The sequence below is a fragment of the Gorilla gorilla genome, chromosome 11, assembly GCF_029281585.2.
Source record: "Gorilla gorilla gorilla isolate KB3781 chromosome 11, NHGRI_mGorGor1-v2.1_pri, whole genome shotgun sequence".
NCBI lineage: Eukaryota > Metazoa > Chordata > Mammalia > Primates > Hominidae > Gorilla > Gorilla gorilla.
In genome coordinates, this window is record NC_073235.2 from 61,280,285 (window position 1) to 61,302,048 (window position 21,764).

At 40.8% G+C, this 21,764-nt stretch overlaps 1 protein-coding gene across 1 annotated transcript; it reads left to right on the top strand.

Annotated features, from left to right (window-relative positions):
* Positions 1-784: 784 nt before the first annotated feature.
* Positions 785-21,464, top strand: DAPL1 (death associated protein like 1). The gene is made up of 4 exons (XM_004032681.3): positions 785-898; positions 9,738-9,825; positions 12,498-12,558; positions 21,179-21,464. Exons 1-4 carry the CDS (start codon positions 841-843, stop codon positions 21,293-21,295), a joined length of 324 nt encoding a protein of 107 aa, XP_004032729.1. The 5' UTR covers positions 785-840; the 3' UTR covers positions 21,296-21,464.
* The last annotated feature ends 300 nt before the right edge of the window (positions 21,465-21,764 follow it).

Consider the following 21,764-nt stretch of genomic DNA (forward strand, 5'->3'; position numbering starts at 1 on the left):
AAATATCCGCCATATGCTAAACTTTTATTGGCGCTGGAATTACAATAATGGCTAAGCTTAAAGTTGTATTTTTCCTTTTTAACAAAATTGGCATTGATTGGTTTCTTGTCTACTTTTTCACTATCTTATCGTTAATATTTCTACATCATTAAATATTATTTGAAAACATGATTGTAAGGTATACTCTCACAGTGAGATCTTGATTCATCTTAACTATGCCTCTGTATTTGGAGATGTTTATGTTGATTCCCATCAATATTTTAAAAAGAAAAGAAGCATATGATTACCGTCCTTGCGCAGAAATCTTTGTATACATTTCCAATTATTTTCTTAGTATAAATGCTTATAATTGCAAAAACTGGGACAGAGGCACAGGACTTTACTCTATACCTGTCTCTTTAGAAAGACTACAGATGTCCTGAAGCAAAGAGCTTGTCTTGGCCCCCTTGTCATGCCAGAATACGACAAAAGCCTGTTACATTGCAGGTGCACTATACACACTTGAGGGATCAACAGTTGGAGAGAAAAAGAATTCCACTGAACTCCATCCTCTCCCTTTCCTCCTGTGAAAAAAAAAAGAAAGAAAAGAATATCCTGTCTCCTGCAGACATCTACCTTGCCTTCCCAGATGAAGGGAAGAAGAAAGTCTTCTTCTAAGAGAAAACTTGCCAAGGAGATGCAGGTTTCCCAGAGAGCTGGATGACAAGCCCTGTTGCTGCTCAGCAATGCCCTTAAGGGGCCCTGCCCCCTGCCTTTATAAAGCCGGTGCGGTGGTGGGGCAGCCACAGCTGGCATTCGGCCTCCAGAGCACCAGCACTGGCACTGGCACTGGCACACGCTATGGCAAATGAAGTGCAAGACCTGCTCTCCCCTCGGAAGGGGGGACATCCTCCTGCAGGTAGGCTGACACCTGCCCTCAGTCCTGCAGGCTGTTGCTGCTCCTCTCTTCCACCAATGCCTTCCATGGAGCACCCCAACAGACGGAAGCTTCTCTGTCTACCCATTATGACTTTAACTCCATGCAGCCTGACTTCCTCTTATGTCTTTGATCCTTCTTAGCTTGTATGTAAAGCCACCCAGGGATTTGTCAGACCCCCAGTGAGTTAAAACCTAATTACCTACGGGAGCGTATGGATTTGGGGCTTGTGGAAAGGCATAGGTAGAGAGGTTGCACCTTTCCTCCCTCAAGGCAGCATTCCTTTCACGGGGCCCTGGCTGCAGATTAGCAGTGACACATCTACACCAGGAAGATGATTTGCTACCATGGAAACCTTTCTCTTTAGAGGTTCCAGCTGTAAGACTCAGTTTCCCCAAGATGTCTGTGCATCATGTGACTTCCTACCCAGGCAAAGCAGCTTCTGCACAGAGGACAACAATCACATTTCTTTCTCCCTCCTCAGGCTTTGGGGATGTATTTACCTGTCAACAAGCTGAGAAGTACTTTTAAATAAAGACACAGGACTTGAGGAGGCTGACTGGAAAAAGTAGCTGTCAAGGTGTTTGCAAAGCATCCATAGTTGTCTTTTTTTTAAATTTATGCTATCTATATTGACTCTCTGGAATATGGAAATTAGTTTTATTGTACTTAACCATATGTTCATATAGATTGGCTGAGGTGTACAGGCCTGTTTTTAGTCTGTTTTATATTCTTCCAACTGCCTTCCTTCTTTTTTACTGAAGAAAGACCTCAAAAGCTTGACTGCTTTGTTCTTGCCTTTCTCCATTTACAAAAACATATTTACTGTCTAATTCTCTGGCACCTCTAGGCCAAGGTTATTTCAATAATCTTTGCTGCAGAGGGTGATGGCAGGTATCGTCTTCACAGAGAGTCAAAATGTAACATTGTTTTGGTGGCTTTCTGGCAGGTAGCCTGGCCAAAAAGAGTCCAGATTTTACTACTCATTCTGAGTTTCCAGGTCTAGACATCTTGGTCTGATCTCCTCTGGTAGATTACTGATGTTGTATATTTGTAATCAAATTTAGCAATATTTAACATTACCTATATTTAAAGTTAATTATGCTAGCTAATAGTCAGGAAGTATATATGCAAATCATTGTAAGACAGGCTCCTTACATAGACAAAGACAAAAGAAAAAAGAGCTCCATTCTCATTATGTCGTTTCCACTCCAACCCTTCATAAAGTGGCTAAGATGAAACCTGTTTTGCTAAACTACATTTATGCACAAAGAACACAGACATAAACTTAACCAAATGAAAGTTCAAATGAAACCACCGGGAACTTTCTGTCCCCACCACTAATGATTGCTAATTACTCTGTGTACATAGCACACCATGACTCCATCAAGCATGTCACAATGCCTCTGGCATGACAATTAATTATTATGAACTGTGACACTACAGATAAGAGGTTTTGGATAATTAGAATGGAGATGAAGGCAGACTTTTGCCTCCCCACTGAGCACAAGGGAACAAATAAGTGTCATCCTTCAGCCTGTCTTGCCACTAATTTTAAGTCTGAATCTGTTTGTGGTGGTGCAAAATTTTATTTATGGAACAAAAACAAGTGCCAAGATTCTATTAATTTTTCACTTGATTTTTATAAGCAAAATACAGATCCCTAAAAGTGGGAAGAAGATATGATTCGGTGGGGAGGGTGGGACAGACATAGCCTTTGGAATCAGACAGACCTGGGTTTGAACCTCAACTTCATTTCACATCTTCGAGGCTGAGTTTCCTCATCTCTGAAACAGGATGCAATAAATAGCATCTATCTAGTAAGTTTGTTGTAATGATTAAAAGAGATCACCTCTGTAAAGTACCTGGCACCTGAATGTTAGCCCCCTTAAAATGCAGGCCCGGTAGAACACATCACTATCAAAAGAAATTATCCTCCCCAATTTCAAGACATCCTGATGCTGGAGTGGCATTAGACACTACTGCAGTAGTCGGAACAGAAAGAAACTGCAATGGAAAAAATATGTGCCTATCCCATCACAGTTAAAAATGAAATCACTCAGCTGGGCACAGTAGCTCACGCCTGTAATCCCAGCACTTTGGGAGGCCGAGGTGGGTGGATCACCTGAGGTCAGGAGTTCAAGACCAGCCTGGCCAACACGGTGAAACCCCATCTCTACTAAAAATACAAAAACTAGCCAGGTGTGGTGGCACGTGCCTGTAATCCCAGCTACTTGGGAGGCTGAGTCAGGAGAATCGCTTGAACCCAGGAGGCAGAGGTTGCGGTGAGCCGAGATCAAGCCACTGCACTCCAGCCTGGGCAACAAGAGTGAGATCCCGTCTGAAAAAAAAAAAAATCACTTAGAAGTCAGCCAGCTGCATCTCTTTCCTACCTATCTATGGAGCGGTCAATGGTTTCATTTTAATGTATATTAATATAATATATTGCATCTCTGATAGCCCTGGTTATACATTTATGCTGTGAAATGAGACTACATAAAACACAAGGTGGCCTGGGCTCCAGGAAGCAGAACTTGGAATTTTCTGCTTTCTTGATTTGTCTCACTCTCACTTTCAGAAGAATCGCATTATATGAACAGCAGCACCAAAAATGTGTGAGTAGAAGGTGACCCCAGGAAGCCAGATATATGATGAATAGAAAGAACAGCAGTGGTTCATGACTTTTTCTATATTTCCTGCACTTTTTAATTGGGTCTAAGCCAAATGAATCAGAGCCATTAGAGGTGTTGCCACTGAATCCCTAAAGAGAATATGTTTTCTGACTCATTAAAGAGAGAAGGAAGTTGGAGGGGGAGTATGACCAATTGTAAAACTAATGCAGAAAATGGGGGACAACCATAAACTGCATATGGACCACGGTCATTTGAAAACCCTCACACACTCCAAAGGCTTGAATCTCTCAATTCCATCTGCTCAAGTCAACTTGGGGGCATTGGAACAGGACAGAACCATGAAGTTAGAAGAGAGAGGCTGTGAGATTCACCTCCTCCTGCCCCAGGGGACAGGGATTTGAGGACTGCAAGAACAGCTGCCATTCGCTCAATGCTGACTGCACCTGGCACAGCAAAGAGACTTCTAGACGTGACAACAACCCTGCAGATGGGTGATGTTTCACGGAAGAGCAAACGGAGACTCAGTGAGATTGAGGGACTTGCTGAAAGCCACACAGCTAGTGGGAAGTGGAGCTGGAATTGGAAAATGAAGCCGACCTCATGTCAAAGCCCTCTTACTCTAAAGCCTTTTCTGTTTGCTCCACAACCTTCTCTTGATGAGGGTTTTGGGGGTCTTGATTGGCAGCCTAAAATTTCCTGATAAATTAACTGTGAATGCAAAGTGAGCATTTTGCAAACATCTAAACTTTTCATTAAACCTTCAAATAGATGTTCTCATTCACAAGGCAGAGTTTGCACAAACCTTTGTGCCTTTCAGCTTTTTCACATACATTGTCCATGGATTTGTGAAGGAAAAAGCCTAATTTTTTTGCAGGCTTATGTTTATCCTCACTACTCTCTACCAAAAACTGTGAAAAAGATTGGAAAATCTTACCTGGAAAATTATTATTTAGAATTCTAAACTAAATGATGTATTTTTAAAAATTTATAAACTACAAAAGCAGTCACAAGAGTATAATTCTCATGCAGAGATGGGAAAGCAAAGCTTCATTTTCCCCGCTTAAATTTAGGTTTTCTAGTGAAATTATCTAAAAGAGCATCTCCCTTTTTTACATTGTCTATCTCTAGTTCATCTTCATTATTGAAAGGACTGAAAGTCTTAATCTACATATTTGTACTCAAAATCCTGTTAAAATGTTAAATCAGTCCATATTTTCCTTTGCCCAATTCCAATTGATCTTTCTGCAAAGGTTCAAAAGGTAGGATAGTCCCAAACATGGAGTTACGTAAAGGATTACAAACTTAAATGGATCGATTTGGATACAGTGAAACTTTGAAAAGGTCTCTTGAGTCAGAGGTTTCTAGTATAAGCAAAATGAGCAAGAACCTGATTGTGTTGCATTGTAAATAATGGCTTGTCTAGACCCCAGGAGATCATTGTGATCAGTGTTCCCAGCAGAGATTTTAAGATGACCCTCCCACAAACTGACTCCACCTGGTTCAGTCACCCCAGTGTAGTGAGAGCCCAAATCTATATCAGTGCATCCATCTGTAGTCTAGGGATATTATCTTCCGCTTCTTTCTGCTGTACATAGATGACTGAGTAAGATCAGCTACCAGAACAAGTTTGGTACAAGAACTCTGTTCTGGAAATCCAATGTGTGTTTCCCTTATGCTTCCGAAATTGCTGAGTTAGAGCCTACAGCCCTATGACAGAGAGGATTTAAAGACTGCTGGATGGAAGTAGGAATCTTTATGGGGAGGACTTTTTCTTCTTCCCCCTAAAATGTCTATCTTATTGTTCCTAAGGATGAGGAACTCCCATGTTTATGGTTTAGCTGGGTGTGGTGGCGGGCGCCTGTAGTCCCAGCTAATCGGGAGGCTGAGGCAGAAGAATTACTTGAACTTGGGAGGCAGAGGTTGCAGTGAGCCGAGATCGCTCCATGGCACTCCAGCCTGGTGACAGAGCGAGACTCCGTCTCAAAAAAAAAAAAAAAAAAAATTTTTTTTGGCATTTATTTCTTTGTTAAGTGCCTTATGTTCTTTCCAAAGAGAAAGAAGTGATGGATTTTTTTTAGAGGTAGATGAAAAGAATTGAAATTATAATAAGGAATTTATAATAAACATAATCTAGTTCAACTTCCACTGAATTCCCCAAAGTTCTCCTAAGGTATTCATGACAAAAGAACTTCTTTCCTTCACTTTAATACACTGAGGTACAAAAAACTCGTTATTGTATTAGGCAATCTATTTCATGTTGAATAAGACAAGCTGTTACAAGTAGCCAGACTGTACCTTTCTGGAACTCTTAGTCTTTGGTCTTCATTCTCACCTCTGGAACCACATAAAATAAATATAAATAATAATTAGTAATTAGTAAGTGCCTACTATGCACCAGGTTCTTATGTCACCTCTATTTTCTGACAGCAATAGTCAGTATTATTCCCCATTGAAGGACGTGGAGACAGTCTGAGAGCAGTTTTAAGTGTCCTACTCACAGTCACAGAGCTTAGGAGGAATAGAGTTGTCCAACCCTACATAACATTTCCTCACCAGTAAACTCCTCCTCTGCCCTCATGACAGCCCTTCAGATCTTTGAAGATGGCTCCCTAAGTTCTCTCGAGTCTTTGCTTCTTCAGGAGTTATCTTACTAGATTCCCTAGTTCCTCATGTAGCATGCCTGCCTTCACTCTGGTCACTCTCCTCTGAAGATTCCCAGATTGTCAATGTCCTTCCAAATGAGTGGTACAGAACTCAGCATTCCAAAGATCTTCTTTTCTTTTCTTTTTTTTTTTTTTAGACAGAATCTCACTCTGTCACCCAGGCTGGAGTGCAGAGGTGCAATCTCAGCTCCCTGCAACCTCTGCCTCCCAGGTTCAAGCAATTCTCCTGTCTCAGCCTCCCAAATAGTGGCTGGGACTACCGGCAATCACCACCACACCCAGCTAATTTTTGTATTTTTAGTAGAGATGGGATTTCACCCTGTTGGTCAGGCTGGTCTTGAACTCCTGACCTCAGGTGATCCACCTGCCTCGGCCTCCCAAAGTGCTGGGATTACAGGTGTGAGCCATCGCGCCCAGCCAGGTCTTCTCATCTTTAACTAAAACAATTTTGCTTCTATAGTTGGTAATAATAATTAATCCAGGTAGAAGAAAATGTGTAGGAATAATAGCATCAGGGAAAGCAAAAGGAACACTAACAAGAAAATAATTACAGCGCACTATATATGAAAGGCACTTGTCATAGGAGAATGAAAAATACTGTTGGGAGGTGTATCAAAGGCCCCAGAGCTCTTATTTGATTCTTCTTAGCATTAAGCAACAGTGCTATGAGCAGACACCATCTCCCATACAGAGGCACACACGCCTCAAACATTCTTCGGGAAAAAGCCCATCCCTTGATTTATTTCACCTGTATTCCATGGCTATTCAGAAATGTTTCCATATAATTTCATTTTTGTTGCTGATTACTTTGTATGCCATATGCGTGTGTATAAATAATTTATGTATATAAAGAATGTGTGTATATATATATAATTTAAAGCAGATAATGTATAAAGATAGCATTTTCTGAGGCTTATATACAAAAATCAATATTTTTTAAACTTGGTAATTCAAATGACCAAATGGAGTTTATTCCATGAATGCAGGAATGGTTGAATAGTAAAACAACAGATCTTAGTGATACAAAACCCATAAGAGATTGACAAGGTCACATAAAAACAGCAAATTTCTGACTGGCAAAAACATTATCAATAAAGTCAAAAAGCAGTAACTGGTACAATACAATATTTTATATTTGCAATGTATCTCATGGAAAAAGAGCTCCTATAAATCGGTAAGAAAAAGATAGGAAAAAGGCTAGCAATCCAATTGAAAAGGACAAAAGATTTGAACAGCTTACAGAAAAGGAAATGCAAATGGCTTCTAAAACACAGAACCAAGCTCAACCTTTAATAAAACATGAGAAATGAGAATTAAAACTGTGAGATACCTTTATCTATTTTGTAACTTACTGGCTGACAAAACCAAACACTTTGTAGCTCGCATTGTTAACAGGGGTATGGAGGAACAACAACTGTCATCGTGGCTGGTGAGATTCTAAACTGGTGCAACCTCTGCTAAGGGCAATTTGGCAAGATTTAACAAAATTCCAAACGCGCATACTCTTAAGAACTAACAAGATCACTTTTAGGAATTTCCCCCACAGGTATGCTTGTATTTGTGCAAAATTATGTATCTAAAACTGTTAGGAGAGCAAGAACCTAAAAGAGCCAGAGTGACATCATTTGAAAATCACCTCCATCTTAGAATGAGTGAGGCACATTCCTTGCTAGTCACAACCCCATGGTGCTAAGATGTTTACAGCTGAGGAAGCAGCTTGGTAATGCCTGCAATAACAAACTCTTACAACCACAGAAAGTCCAGATGTGCCAATACCCATAATGATAATGCTTTCAAGATAGTAACAGTTATGCTTTGATGTACTCACACACCAAATAGTCAAGGATGGTTTTCTTTACATCAGTAGAATAATAAATCTTGTCATGTTGTCTGCTCACCTGCATGTAGTCACAGTTTAGTCTTTACATAGACAAGACCCCTATATAAGAAAAACTGAAAAACAGTGTGTTTGTGCACTCACTTTCTGAGGACACCCTACTCTGTAATGGAGTCGTTTCTCATAAACTTGCTTATTTCACTGAGCTCTCTGCCTCGCCTTGAATTTCTTCCTGTGCAAGATCCAAGAACCCTTTTTTGGATTCTGGATCAAGACACCTCTTTCTGTTAACAAAAGGATATTCATTGCAGCATTGTTTGTGATAGTAGTAGATTAGAAACACATGAAATGTCCAACATTAGGGAACGGGTTAAGTAAACACAGGATGTTCATACAATAAAATGTTAAAGCAGATGTTAAAAAGAAAAACACACAAATGATATATAGAGATATAGATGTAGATGTAAATATAGATTTGGAACTTTCTCTAAAATATGTGATTAAGTGAAGAAAATAAACAAGATGTAGAGCAATGTGTACCTTAGGCTACCATTTTATAAAAAATAAAACCTGAGTGTATGTGTAGAATAACTGTGGATGAAGACACAGGAAGCTTATAACATTAGCAGTGTCTTGGGAGATAATCTAGGAAGTTGGAAAATAATTGTAGGAGGGAGACTGCAGACCTTTTTATGGCTTTTGAATTTTGGGCCTTATGCAGATAAGATAATTAAGACAATAAATTAAGTAATAATTGTAAAGAACAATGATGAAGTCAGTTCACAAGGGCACAGAAAAATAGAATACATTTTCTTTGTTTTTCACTTTATTGGACCACAGTTTTAGAAAATTGCCAATCTGGCATTTTCATAAAAAGAATTAACAGGCTCAAACAAATCAATGTCCATTTAGCTTTTTCTCATTTGAGCTTGTCAGATTTTAGATGTGCAAATTTCCTGGGAACAGAAAAAAAGCATTTGCTTTGACTTGCTGTCTTGAAATGGGTTGTTCCTTTTCAAAAGTTGATTTCATCTGACATTGTTAAACACTTGAATTGCTGTTAGGTCATCTGTAGCCTAATTAACACTGATTGATCACGTGAATGGCAGGATTATTAATGCAGTTTAATTACTCATTAGAACATCTGAGCTTGGCCAACACTGGAGTTTTGGGGTCTGGATGGAAGGTGGGTATCTGGTAGAATCAGAACCATCTCTGTTGAATTAAATGCCTTTTATCACTGTGTCCCCTGACTTTTGGCTCATCTCTCAGAATCTGGCTTTTGAAAGCTTTGGTTGGAAAAAAAAATGCAAGCCACGCACAAATTTAATCTGGTGGGAAAACAGAGGGTCACGTTGTAATTGTCAGTTGCTATTGTGGGGAATGTAATTGGCTTGATAATAAGAAAAAATGTTTTCCAGTGAAATGCCTAAGGGATTTCTGCTTTTTCAGTCTTGGTTCCACTTCTCTGAGCATAAACAAGTAGCTCTCAGCCCTTCCTCCACCCACACCTGGTTTGCCAATAAAATATATATATATATTTTTTTATTTTGTTGTTTTATACAAACGTTTAGATCTTTAAAAAATAAGTTCAAAAATTATTTTCAAATCTAAAGTCATACCTTTAATAACAAAGCAAGCCTTCTCTCACTGTTCTAACTTCCATGCTGATTTTTATCTGTTTGTAGTAAAAGCTGGAGGAATGAGAATTTCCAAAAAACAAGAAATTGGCATCTTGGAAAGACATACCAAAAAAACAGGATTCGAGAAAACAAGGTAGGGACTCTTAATTTTTCTCCATCACCTTGAGGAGTTTTGAGTGACTCTGCCTCCAGGAGTTATTTTAGAACAAACCAAGGCTCCCTATGCCTTTGGAGGCAGCCAGAGAAGGGGGCAGGAGGGGGAGGGCGTGATCCGTGGTGACTTAGGGTGAGGGGTGGGGAAAGGTAGGTGGCTACCCTCTGGAGGGATCCCTCTGAGAGGGCTCCCATCATGACCCCCACCCATTCTCCTCCTGTCTGCATCCAGCCCAGCGGCCTTGCACTTAATAGGCACAGTCCTACATGCATCCAAACCTGACACCCATCCTTTTATCCTATTTTCAGATCAGCCTTTAAAATATTGTTCCTAGGCTGGCTCTGTTTTCATAATATGCTTTCTGCTGAAGTAAATGTCCTGAATTAAAAATAAATGTCTTTTTTGTTTTAAACCCATCACTGAATTATTTAGAAAGTAATGGCCACTATATTTGGCATAGCCAGAAAGCACCTAGGTACCGAGCAGCCTCCCCACTGCTCCTTCCACCATAACATTGACGCCTGCCCTATTCTCAGAACTCAGCAGAGAGCTGTGGGCTGGATCAGGTAAGCAAATGGCCCAACCACTCTAGGCCTTGGGTAAGGAAAACCAGAGCATTTCAAAAAACAAGAAACACGCAGAACTGTTTCTTTCTGAGGAGTGCTTCAGAGGCTATTAATTTTGAAATGGTTTCCACAGATCAGTTGATGAGTAATTCAAAAGGATCTGAGTAGAGGATGCTCCAGGTACCTCCATAAGAGTTAAACCATATCAGAAAGAGAATGGAAATAGACTATGGCACTTCTTTGACTCTTTTCTATAAAATTATTTTTAAATCACTTTTAAAGATTGCTTCCTAATTTCTGGGAAGACATTTTTTGAGGATTTGCCTCCCTCCACTTTAGAATGAAATACTGATTCACTCCATTAGCAGCAAGTCATTTGTTATTTCTGATATCAGAAACTAACCATCACATGACAAAAGGGAAGCTGTGCGTCCTCAAGAGTGGAGGTCACACGTTATTTATCTTCTGACCCAGCATCTAGGAGAGTTCCTAGAATAGTGAATGCATTCTGTAAATGATATCAGACTGCGATTGAATTGCAAGCTGATTAACTTTGAGACCTATTCATTCTGTATCTAAAACCTGAGTCAAGCATGTGCCCTGCTTATTGTGACATTAGTTAACCTGCCTGAGCCAGGGGCTCAGGAACTAAAGCGTCTTATCTTGGAAATGACTCACTAGTGGACAGCCAAAGGACAGGTCATTCATTTCTCTGCATCTCAGAAAAATGGGACTTATTATTAATCCTAACATCCACTGAACAATGCAGGCAGGCGAGTTGGCTAGAGAGTAATAAGATGGTGATTGGAATCTTCTTTAAAAACTCAATTGTTTTCTAATAGTCGTTAAATGACAGGAATTGGACTTTTACAGAACTTAAACAGCAAAAGATAGCTCTTGCCGTAAGTACCAGGGACAGAAACAGGTTATGCGGAGCTTGAATCTTATGGACTTTCAGGGCCATTTTAAAAGAAAAATAACCAAAAATGACTGATATGAAATGGGTAGGGCCCCTCCCAGGGCCTTGGGAGGAGCCACTGTGGCAGGAGACCCTAGGCTTAAACATCATTAGCTCCACATATATCCCCCTCTGCTATTTACATCTCCTAGCAGGGCATGTGCACAGGATAGGAACGCCTTGTTTTCATGGACAAACACTCCTTTGTATGTCATCTTAGAGAATAGCTTTTTAAAAATATGCTCTAGACCAGAATTTTCCAAACATCATCAATCCATGTCCAGTTCCTAATAGCTTCTACAAACCAACACAAACCATCCAGAAAAAAAAAATATGCCAAGTGCAGAGTTTCTTCAAGACATTGTACTGTAGATTTGGCCCTGATTGAAACTCTCCTACGAAATAACTTGGCCTGAGAGAAAGAAGCCAGATGCAAAAGAGTACAAGCTGTAGACTGTTCATTTTATGAAGCACAAAAACAGTCAAAACTAGTCTTTGGGGCTATAAATCAGGATAGCAGTTATCCTTACAGGCAGCTGGTTTGACTAGTGGTTTCAATTTTATTCAATCTATATGCTTATAGCATGCGCATGTTTGTGTATGTATATCATATTTCAATAAAAAGGTAAAAAAAAAAAAATGGCTAGGCACAGTGGCTCACGCCTGTAATCCCAGCACTTTGGGAGGCTGAGGCGAGTGGATCACCTGAGGTCAGGACAAGACCAGCCTGGCTAACATGGTGAAACCTCGTTTCTACTAAAAATATAAAAAATTAGCCAGGCATGGTGGTGCATGCCTGTAATCCCAGCTACTTGGGAGGCTGAGGCAGGAGAATCGCTTGAACCCAGGAGGCAGAGGTTGCAGTGAGCCGAGACCATACCATTGCACTCCAGCTTGGGCAACAAGAGCGAAACTGTGTCTCAGAAAATAATAATAATAATAATTTGGCCTGCAAAGCTTGTTGTGTGTAGCACATAGGTACACAGAGGCAAAATCTGTGTCTTCTAGATGTTCCTAAGCAGAGTGAAAGCATAAAAGGCTGGAGAGACAGCCCTCTATAAATCATGTGGCCTTTTCAGTGGGAAAATTTTTTAAGTCCTGTTCAAAGTTTCTTTTCATCTTCACAGTGCCATTGCAAATGTTGCCAAAATACAGACACTGGATGCCCTGAATGACGCACTGGAGAAGGTGAGCCGTGGGCAAATCACATAGCGCTCCAAGTCAATCTGCCCAGTGGATCCGGCTGCATGGGTGAATGAGCGGATGACCACTGAGGTTTTTTCCAACCCAGAGGTTTGATGTCCTTGTGAAAGAATTTGTTCTCTGTCAGAGGAACACAAAGTGATTTGAGTGGGAGAAGCTGCTTCTCTCAAATTCCTAAAGTGTCCATTTAATAAATCATTTCAAAAATAAGATAAGAAAGTGAGAATCATGATGCTGAGTTTGCAGAATGGTACTTTGCCATCCCAAATATTTCTTGGAAACATTGGCATGTTTTTATAAAAGGCAGCCTGTGGAGTGGGGCTTCAGCGGTTTTTGACCTTCCTCCCTGCCCCTGTGTTCCTATAAGGAGATATTGATTTGAGGAGAGGGTGGGTGGTAGAGGGCTGCATGGTCTAGGGTTGGAGGAAGGCTGGGCACCAGCTGGGTTTACCCAGTGAAGTCTGCTTATAAAGGTAGTTGACCAGGACTATTTTTATTTCTATATTCTGAATTCCTTCTTTTCTTTTTTTCTTTGAGACAGAGTTTCGCTTTTTTTGCCCAGGCTGGAATGCAATGGTGCGATCTCAGCTCACTGCAACCTCCACCTCCTGGGTTCAAGTGGTTCTCCTGCCTCAGCCTCCCAAGTAGCTGGGATTACAGGCATGTACCACCACCCCAGTTAATTTTGTATTTTAATAGAGACAGGATTTCACCATGTTGGCTAGGCTGATCTCGAACTCCTGACCTCAGGCCATCCGGCCACCTCGACCTCCCAAAGTGCTGAGATTACAGGTGTGAGCCACCTCACCCGGCCATATGTCCTGAATTCCTTCTAGGTAGTTCTAGAAACTCAGAAAACTCTTACCAAGTAGACAGTGGTTTGGTTTTCTGGATTGAAAAGTTTGTTTTCAAATTTTGTAGGTGAGCTGAGTGAGGGCCCTTATTCTATGTCTAGTAGGCAGGTACATTGCAGTCAAGGTAATATAGAGCCACTCTTTCTGCTACTGCCATGTTTATGGAAGGCGTGGGACAAAGTGTCCTCTGTAGAAGGAAGACTTGCTGTTGCAGCCAAAATCAGATGCCTGAGGACCACCAGCTCAGCCTTTGAAAAAGATTAGTGCAGCTGGCCTCCGGGCCCCCCATTTGGCACTGGCTTCATCACCATCTGTATGGCCTTGAGCAAGTTATTTATCCTGTGGTTCAGTTACATGTGTGTATAATGGAGGTAAGGAAGAGCTTATAGGGTTGTTATGTGGAGACAATGAGCTCACATACATGAAGGTCTTGGAAGAGTCTCAGCACAGAGTAACCTCTTTGCACTCTGTTAGGGTTAGTAGTACTGGTTTTTATGACAGTGAAATAAGACAGTATATCTAAAGTCCATGATGTTACAGGGCAGATTGTACAAGGTAAGATCTTGATCATGAGCCATAGCTACAGAGCCTTCTCACGTGGGAGCCTTGGTTCTCCACTCAGGTCGATTTAGGGTGAAGTCATAAGTGACTCTCTGCCTTCCTGGCTTCAGAGGCAGGGCTGGTGCATGACACCCTGTAACATAAGCTGCCTGCTCCCACATCTTATATTCTCTTGCTCCCGCCCACTAAACACCACTTCCTTAGGGCAAGGGAATGCTCACAGTTGTAAGTGGAAAGGGATAGAATAGACATGTTCCCCTAAAATATTTGTTAACTCGAAATAAAGTATTGAAAAGGAATGGTCAATAAAGGTTGGTCATGCTGTGTATTAGGTATGATGCCAGAGTTTACGTTCTGTTCTTATAGACATGTGATATGCTTATGTCTTTGACATATCACCTCTTTATTTCAAAGGTAAAAGGAATAATCTCTTCCCTAAGTAACAATACTTAACAACAATAATCAGTTGTATTTGGAAACCATAAGAGAACATTGAGATGGTGTGCTGTTAGAAATATTTTTAACAGGCCGGGCATGGTGGCTCACGCCTGTAATCCCAGCACTTTGCGAGGCTGATGTGGGTGGATCACAAGTCAGGAGTTCAAGACCAGCCTGGCCAATATGGTGAAACTCCATCTCTACTGAAAATACAAAAATTAGCCTGGCATGGTGGCAGGTACCTGTAGTCCCAGCTACTCAGGAGGCTGAGGCAGGAGAATTGCTTGAACCCGGGAGGTGGAGGTTGCAGTGAGCCGAGATCACGCCACTGCACTCCAGCCTGGGCGACAGAGCGAGACTCCATCTCAAAAAAAAAAAAAAAAAAAAAAATTTTTAACAGAAACTATACCTATTTTTTAAAATATACCTTTGTGCTCAGCTCAGTGTTTAGTGGAGTAGGACTGTGGCTAAGATTGCACGGGTTACTGGTTAGGAGAGCAGGTCCTGGCATCAGCCATAGGCTGCCGGGTTCCTGTGCTGGCTGTGTCTCTTACTAGCTTTTTGTCCTGGGGCAGGTTTCTTCACTTTTTTGTGCTCCTCTTTCCTTATCTGTAAATGGGAGTGTGAGTACCAGTATCTACTTCATAGGGACATGCTGAGAGTAAAATGAAGTTACATAATACATGCACAGTGCTAGGATACTTAGCCCTCAGCAAGTGATATCTTCTGTTCCCAGGCCTGCATCCTGCCTTCACTTGGAATCCCAGGTAAAGCGTAAGGCACCAGCAACAAAAATAAGCTCCAAGATTACCATAAGGGACTATCTCAAAAACGAACATTGGTAGAATCCATGTGTTTCCATATAGTTAAGAAAAATCTCACCGAATCCATCATTCAACCTGAAACCTAGTAAGATTTCACAATAAAGATCAACCTGGGGTTGACACCTGCTGACCACTAGATCTACCAAGATCAGTAGTTGTGTGGGACTGAGTAGGAGGGGTTGATTACAAATGACCAGAGGAAATTTGGGGGAATGATGGGATGGTTACTCATCTTGATTGTGGTTGTAGTCACAAACTGTATGTACTTGTCAAGACTCATAAAGCAGCACATGAAAAAGGGTAAATTTTACTGTAGGTAAATACTTTGATTTTTAAAACTGAATAGCCATGTTGCATAAACTGTACAGGGTGATTCAAAAAATATATGAATCGATATATAAAAGATACAGACATACAGGTATCTTTTAATACATTTTTCCTGCACTACAATGATTCTCCTCACGGTATGTATTGCCACAGACACCTAACAATATACAGTTGGTCAGAATAAATGCAGTGGCAGAATTGAGAGTCACATCCTCTGCATTTATTAACATGCATTCATGCCCTCAGTTACACTCATGTCTAGTCCCAAGAACCCATGTTATTTCTCATACTTATTTTAAGAAATTAAGTCTCTAAAGAAACTCCTCTCCATAGGAACTCATCAACCATTCAATCATGGCAGGAAAATTCTCTCTGTATGCTACTCATCTCTGAATTCCTACTTCAAAATCAACATGGGGTTTAAGATTTTGGAGATTGAAAAATAGTCCCCGAAGGGCTGGAATTGTGTAAATCAAAGTGGGAAGCAGCCTAGAATCTACCCCCACAGTATTTCCCCACCTCTCCCCTCCACACAGCCTGCTTTCTCCCACCCTACCTCATTTCTGCTTTCCTCCTCACTCTCCAGCCAGCCTTCCCCACCTCTTGAAGCCCTCAATAAGAGAATTCATGTTGCCCAGTGGCAGAACACATGACATGGTATTCCTGCAGAAAACAGGCTGTGTAGCCCAAAAGCTCTTTAGGCTAGAAATCTGGGAGACCTGGTCTTAGATCAAGTTCCACCCGCTACTTAGAAGTTATTTGACCTTTTAGATGTCACGTAACTCCTCTGGGATTTGTGCTGGTTCATTTACTTTTAAAAAATTATTTTAAGGCAGGGAGTGAACAAGAAAGAATGATACTGCCAAATATATTAATCCTCTGGACAGTCATGGCAATAAATTTGGCGATAGTTGTGAAACTTCTCAGAACATAAAAGTATCCAGTTAAAACGTCCATAATGGGGTTGCGTTATGGTGTGGAGCGGGAAATGCTGAAGCCTGGTTAAAGTTGGGGCTACTTTTCTCAAGCTGCCAGACTTTGGGTCACCACTGCCAAAGCCAGTGAGATGTATGTGAAATGGGATCCTGGGGGAGAGAAAACTATCAAAGGCATCGCAAATTTTAAAAGGCTTCTCTTGTTCTGTAGATTAATATCACTGTAGGAGTATCCTTGAATTTCATTGACGAGAGCTGAATGTTTTGTTTTAAGCAGTTTGCTTAACAGGGTGTGGAAATTTAAGTGCCAGTATTCGAGTTGGAAGTTAACACCCTGGAAAGATGAATGAAAGTGCTGCCAGTCTGCTAATACTACCCAACTTCAGGCTCTAAAACAAAACCTGCAGCTGATTTTCTTGCATCTAGAATTTCAGGGCTCTCTAGTCATAAAGACCTCTATCACACTTCTTTTGCTTTTTCTCTGAAATGAAAAATACAGGTTCTGAGGTCGCAGCTACCCAAGATGAAGGTAAATTCTCAATGTGGAAGTTTCTATTGATCCACTTTCTAAGTTCAATATGTTGCCCCTGTAATGGAGCCACAGCAAGGCAGGATCCTTGTACATATACTGGCTTTGAATTCTTTCTCTCGTGGGGTTACCCTAGATTCTCTTACCCTAATGAATGAGACAAGAAACACCTTTCATTCTACAAATACTATCATTTTACAAAGACTAATGATGAAAATTCCACAGCTTCCCCGAAGTTAAAATGTCAGACTAAAACACAGCTGGCTGTAGCTTATACTCTGGAAAGCTGTTTCTACTTATTTGTAGTTTAGACTTGAAAATAAACTTTTCCTATCTCCATTGATATAAAATCTACCACAAAGAATTAGTACATTTAGGAGCTGACCATTTTATCGACAGTTTCATCAGTTCTGATGGAAGATCCTTTATAGACTCTCCACCCATAGCCCCAAGTCCTACATCAGGATGCCCCTGACTGAGGCAGGTAGGGAGATGAGAAGGAGAACTTGACTTTCCTGTTATCATATTTTCAAGTTGCTATGAAACCCTGCTCTGGGCACCCCAAAAGCTGTACACTTGTAGCTTAACAGTTATGGGCGGTTTCTCTATTATCTTTGCCAGAATTATTCCTACTTTTTTCTCAATCCTGTTGATTTTCTTTTCTTCTCTCAAACTTTCCAGATCAGTTCAGATGGCCATTGGGCCACAGGGGCTGACTTTGTTTCCCAAATATTCTGATCTGTGGCATTCCTCTTCTGAGAAGTAGTTGAGCAGTGCTTTTAGAACTTCGGTTGAATGCCTCAGTTAAAATGTAACCCTTAACACTTCTGTATTGCTGGTGGGAATGTAAAATGATCCAGCTGCTGTGGAAAACAATACAGTGGTTCCTCAAAAAATAAATGTAGAATTCCCATATCAGGCTGGACGCGGTGGCTCATAACTCGAATCCTAGCACTTTGGGAGGCCAAGGCAGGAGAATTGCTTGAGCTCAGGAGTTCGAGACCAGCCTGGGCAACATAGAAAGACCTTGTGTCTACTAAAAATATAAAAAATTAGCCCAGCATGGTGGCACATGCCTGAAGTCCCAGTTACTCAGGAGGCTGAGGCAAGAGGACCACTTGAGCCCGGGAGTTCAATGTTGCAGGGAGCAGAGATCACACCCCTACACTCCAGTCTGGGTGACAGAGCAAAACCTCAACTCAAAAAAAAAAAAAGAAAAAAAAGAGAGAGAGAGAGAGAATTGCTATATGATCCAGCAATTCCACTTCTTCCAATATAATCTTCCCATACATTGGAAGAATTGAAAGTAGGGACTCAGAACAGATATTTGTACACCAATGTTCATAACTGCATCATTCACAATAGCCAAAAGATGAAGAGATCCTAACCAAGTATTCATCAATGGATGAATGGATAGACAAAACGTGGTATATATATATATACAATGGAATATTATTTAACCTTAGAAAAGAAGGAAATCTTGACACATACAGTAACATGGATGGACCTTGAAGACATTATGCTAAGTGAAATAAGCCAGACACAAAAGGACAAATATTGAATGATTCTACCTATGGGAGGTACCCAAAGTAGTCAGATTCATAGTTACAGAAAGTAGAATGGTGGTTGCCAGGGGCTTGGAGGAGGAGGGAATGGAGAATTACTGTTTATTTGGTACTGAGTCTCAGTTTAGGATGATGAAAAAGTTCTGGAGGTGGATGGTGTTGATAGCTGTGCAATAATGTGAATGTATTTAGCACCACTGGACTAACTGTACACACACTTTAAAATGGTTAAAATGGCAAGTTTTATGTTTTGTATATCTTAGCACAATTTTTTTAGATGCCCAAACGATGTAGCCTCTAAATTGTGGAGATCACCGTGGAGGTGATCAAATAACAAATTAGTGCCCAACTAAGCAGCAAATATCTTCTATCACTTATTCTAACACTACTCTCCTTTCCTTTTTCTTTTTTTCTTTTTCTTTTTTTTTTTTTTTTTTTTTGAGATGGAATCTTGCTCTGTCGCCCAGGCTGGAGTGCAGTGACCCGATCTCGGCTCACTGCAACCTCCGCCTCCTGGGTTCATGCCATTCTCCTGCCTCAGCCTCCAGAGTAGCTGGGACTACAGGCGCTCGCCACCATGCCCAGCTAATTTTTCGTATTTTTAGTAGAGATGGGGTTTCACCGTGTTAGCCAGGATGGTTTCGATCGCCTGACCTCATGATCCGCCCTCCTTGGCCTCCCAAAGTGCTGGGACTGCAGGCGTGAGCCACCGAGCCCGGCCACCTTTCCTTTTTCTTTTCCTACCTCCACCCATCATCTCTTTCACACTTAAGAACAACAATCAACATGTGGCTTTCTTTGTTCCAGTCCCAACTTATCCTCTTACCCTCCCTTACCTTGGCTAATTGCCCACATTTCTGTTATATCAGAGTTTTTTTGTTTGTTTGCCTTCTCACCCACTTTTACCTTAACTGACTCGTCACATTTTTCTTCCTACCTGCAATCTCTCAAATATGATTTAAAGCTAACCTGAAATAATTCATCTATTTTAGTTAAGACTAAAGACACACAGTCTGGAAGTAAACTACTGAAGTCAGTGACCTCTTAAATTTCCTTCTGGATCTAATGTTGAAAGAAAACCAAAGCAAAACAAAACATTCTGCCCTTAACACATTGTAAAATGCATGTCATATGGTCTGATGATAACTGACCTGACAAAAAAAAAAGTCATCAGGTCTTTTTTAGACTCTAATGCAACATTTATGATCAATATCTCAATTGTGTTTTGTTTCCATTCTGCTAGAATGTTGGCAGAGATAATCCTTGGGCTTAATTTTTGTATAACATGTACCTGCTCATTGTAAAAGAAAAAAAAATTAGTACTGATAAATAAATTGAAGAAAAAGACTAGGCATTGCCCATAATTCTATCCCCCAGAGGGAACCATTGCTAACACTTCAGTGTATTTTCTTCCAGTGTGTTTAATTTTTTAAAACCAAGAAGAAAGGACTTTTTGGAGTCACGTTTCATGTGAAAGGGACTGCTGAGTGCCTAGGGCCTGGGCAGAGACATTTGAGAAGAGATGTAAGGCACGTATGTTTTCCCTGGCTTAGAAGAGCCCAAACAAACCATGAACAGTGTGATGGCTAGGGTCATGAACAGTTTATCTCCCCTTTTATTTAATTTGAGTGCCAAGGCAAGGGCATCTAAGTTTAATAGTGATAAGTTAAATTCCTACTGAGCTGAGGCATCCCTTCCTTGCTGGCCAAGGGAGGTTTCTTTAGGTACTTTTACATATTGATGGGCTTGGAAACCAACAACTAGCATGGACCCAAAAGGTCACTGGGTCCAAATTCTCCTCCTAGGAAAACCACGTCTGAAGTGGTCAGCAGCATTGGGCATGCTTTCTATCTTAAGCTATCATTAATGTAAATTCCACAAGGTCTCTGGGTTGCATATGAAATGTCTCTTATTGTCAAAAAGTCTCAGCCTGTGTTAATAAGCCTATTTAAGCTTATTTACTCATAGATGTCTTCTGTGGAGAAGACTAATCAGAACTTTTGTTCCCTGAGGCTAGTAGGCCATCCCTCAGCCTTCTCTTCACTGGGCTATTTAGATTGAACCATATGGAATGGCCAATATCACATCATTTTTGACCTTAAAAAATAGCAAATGTACATACTTAGACCTAATAAATAACCCTAACTCTTCTTAACTTCTTTCAGAGGTTCTTTCTTTCTTTTTACAATTGAGGAGTTTTTCGTCCCCACTCTGGACCTTCTCCAATGTCCCTGTAGCCTTCTTAGAATTCAGTGATTCATAGATGCATACTAGTGCCAGAATAATTGCTAACACCACAGAGAACTGTTGCAGACATAATTAACCATTCCCACTTTTTAAAATGTCAACTGGAATTTTTTAAAATTAAGGACAGTAAATGAGAGAAGACCCAGGTTAAAACATACTCCCATGGGTTTAGGGCTAGAAATAGTATGGAAAAAAAGAGATATTATCAAACAAATAAACAAAATTGTGAGATTCCCTTGATCAACGATATCACTTTCTACTAGCTTAATATTTCATGACCAAGAAGATCCAATATGCCTATTTTTTCTTCCCTTCTCACCTTTAGCTCAACCATAAATTTCCAGCAACAGTGCACATGGCGCATCAAAAACCCACACCTGCTCTGGAAAAGGTTGTTCCACTGAAAAGGATCTACATTATTCAACAGCCTCGAAAATGTTAAGCCTGGATTTAAAACACAGCCGTCTGGCCAGCTGCCTCGAATATCTGACAGCTTAGCAAAAAGGGCCAAAGCTTTCCATAGGCGTGCTGCACTTGCTTGGTAAATTAAACAGCTTTTGTATCTTCCCCTTTGACTTTAGGTAATAAAGCATCCAAACTTGTAAATCTGACACATCCCTGTGCCTCTTTTTGGTCCAGGTCAGAATCCCATTGATGTTTGCATGTGTAATTCTGTAGACTAAGTGAAGCATCCAGAATACCTGGCTGTTCCATCCACCTCCCTGCATAAGCACTCTTCTTGACGCTGACCATGAATTGTTCTACCCTCATGGAGTTCTCCTTGAAGGCAGAGGTTGGAGAGGAGTAGACTGGGCTTGGCAAAGGCCAATATCCAATGCAAACGTAAGGAGTGACTCTTCTCAGTTTGTTTGTCTAAGGATGTTCAAGTTTTCACTTGAGGCGAAATGTCT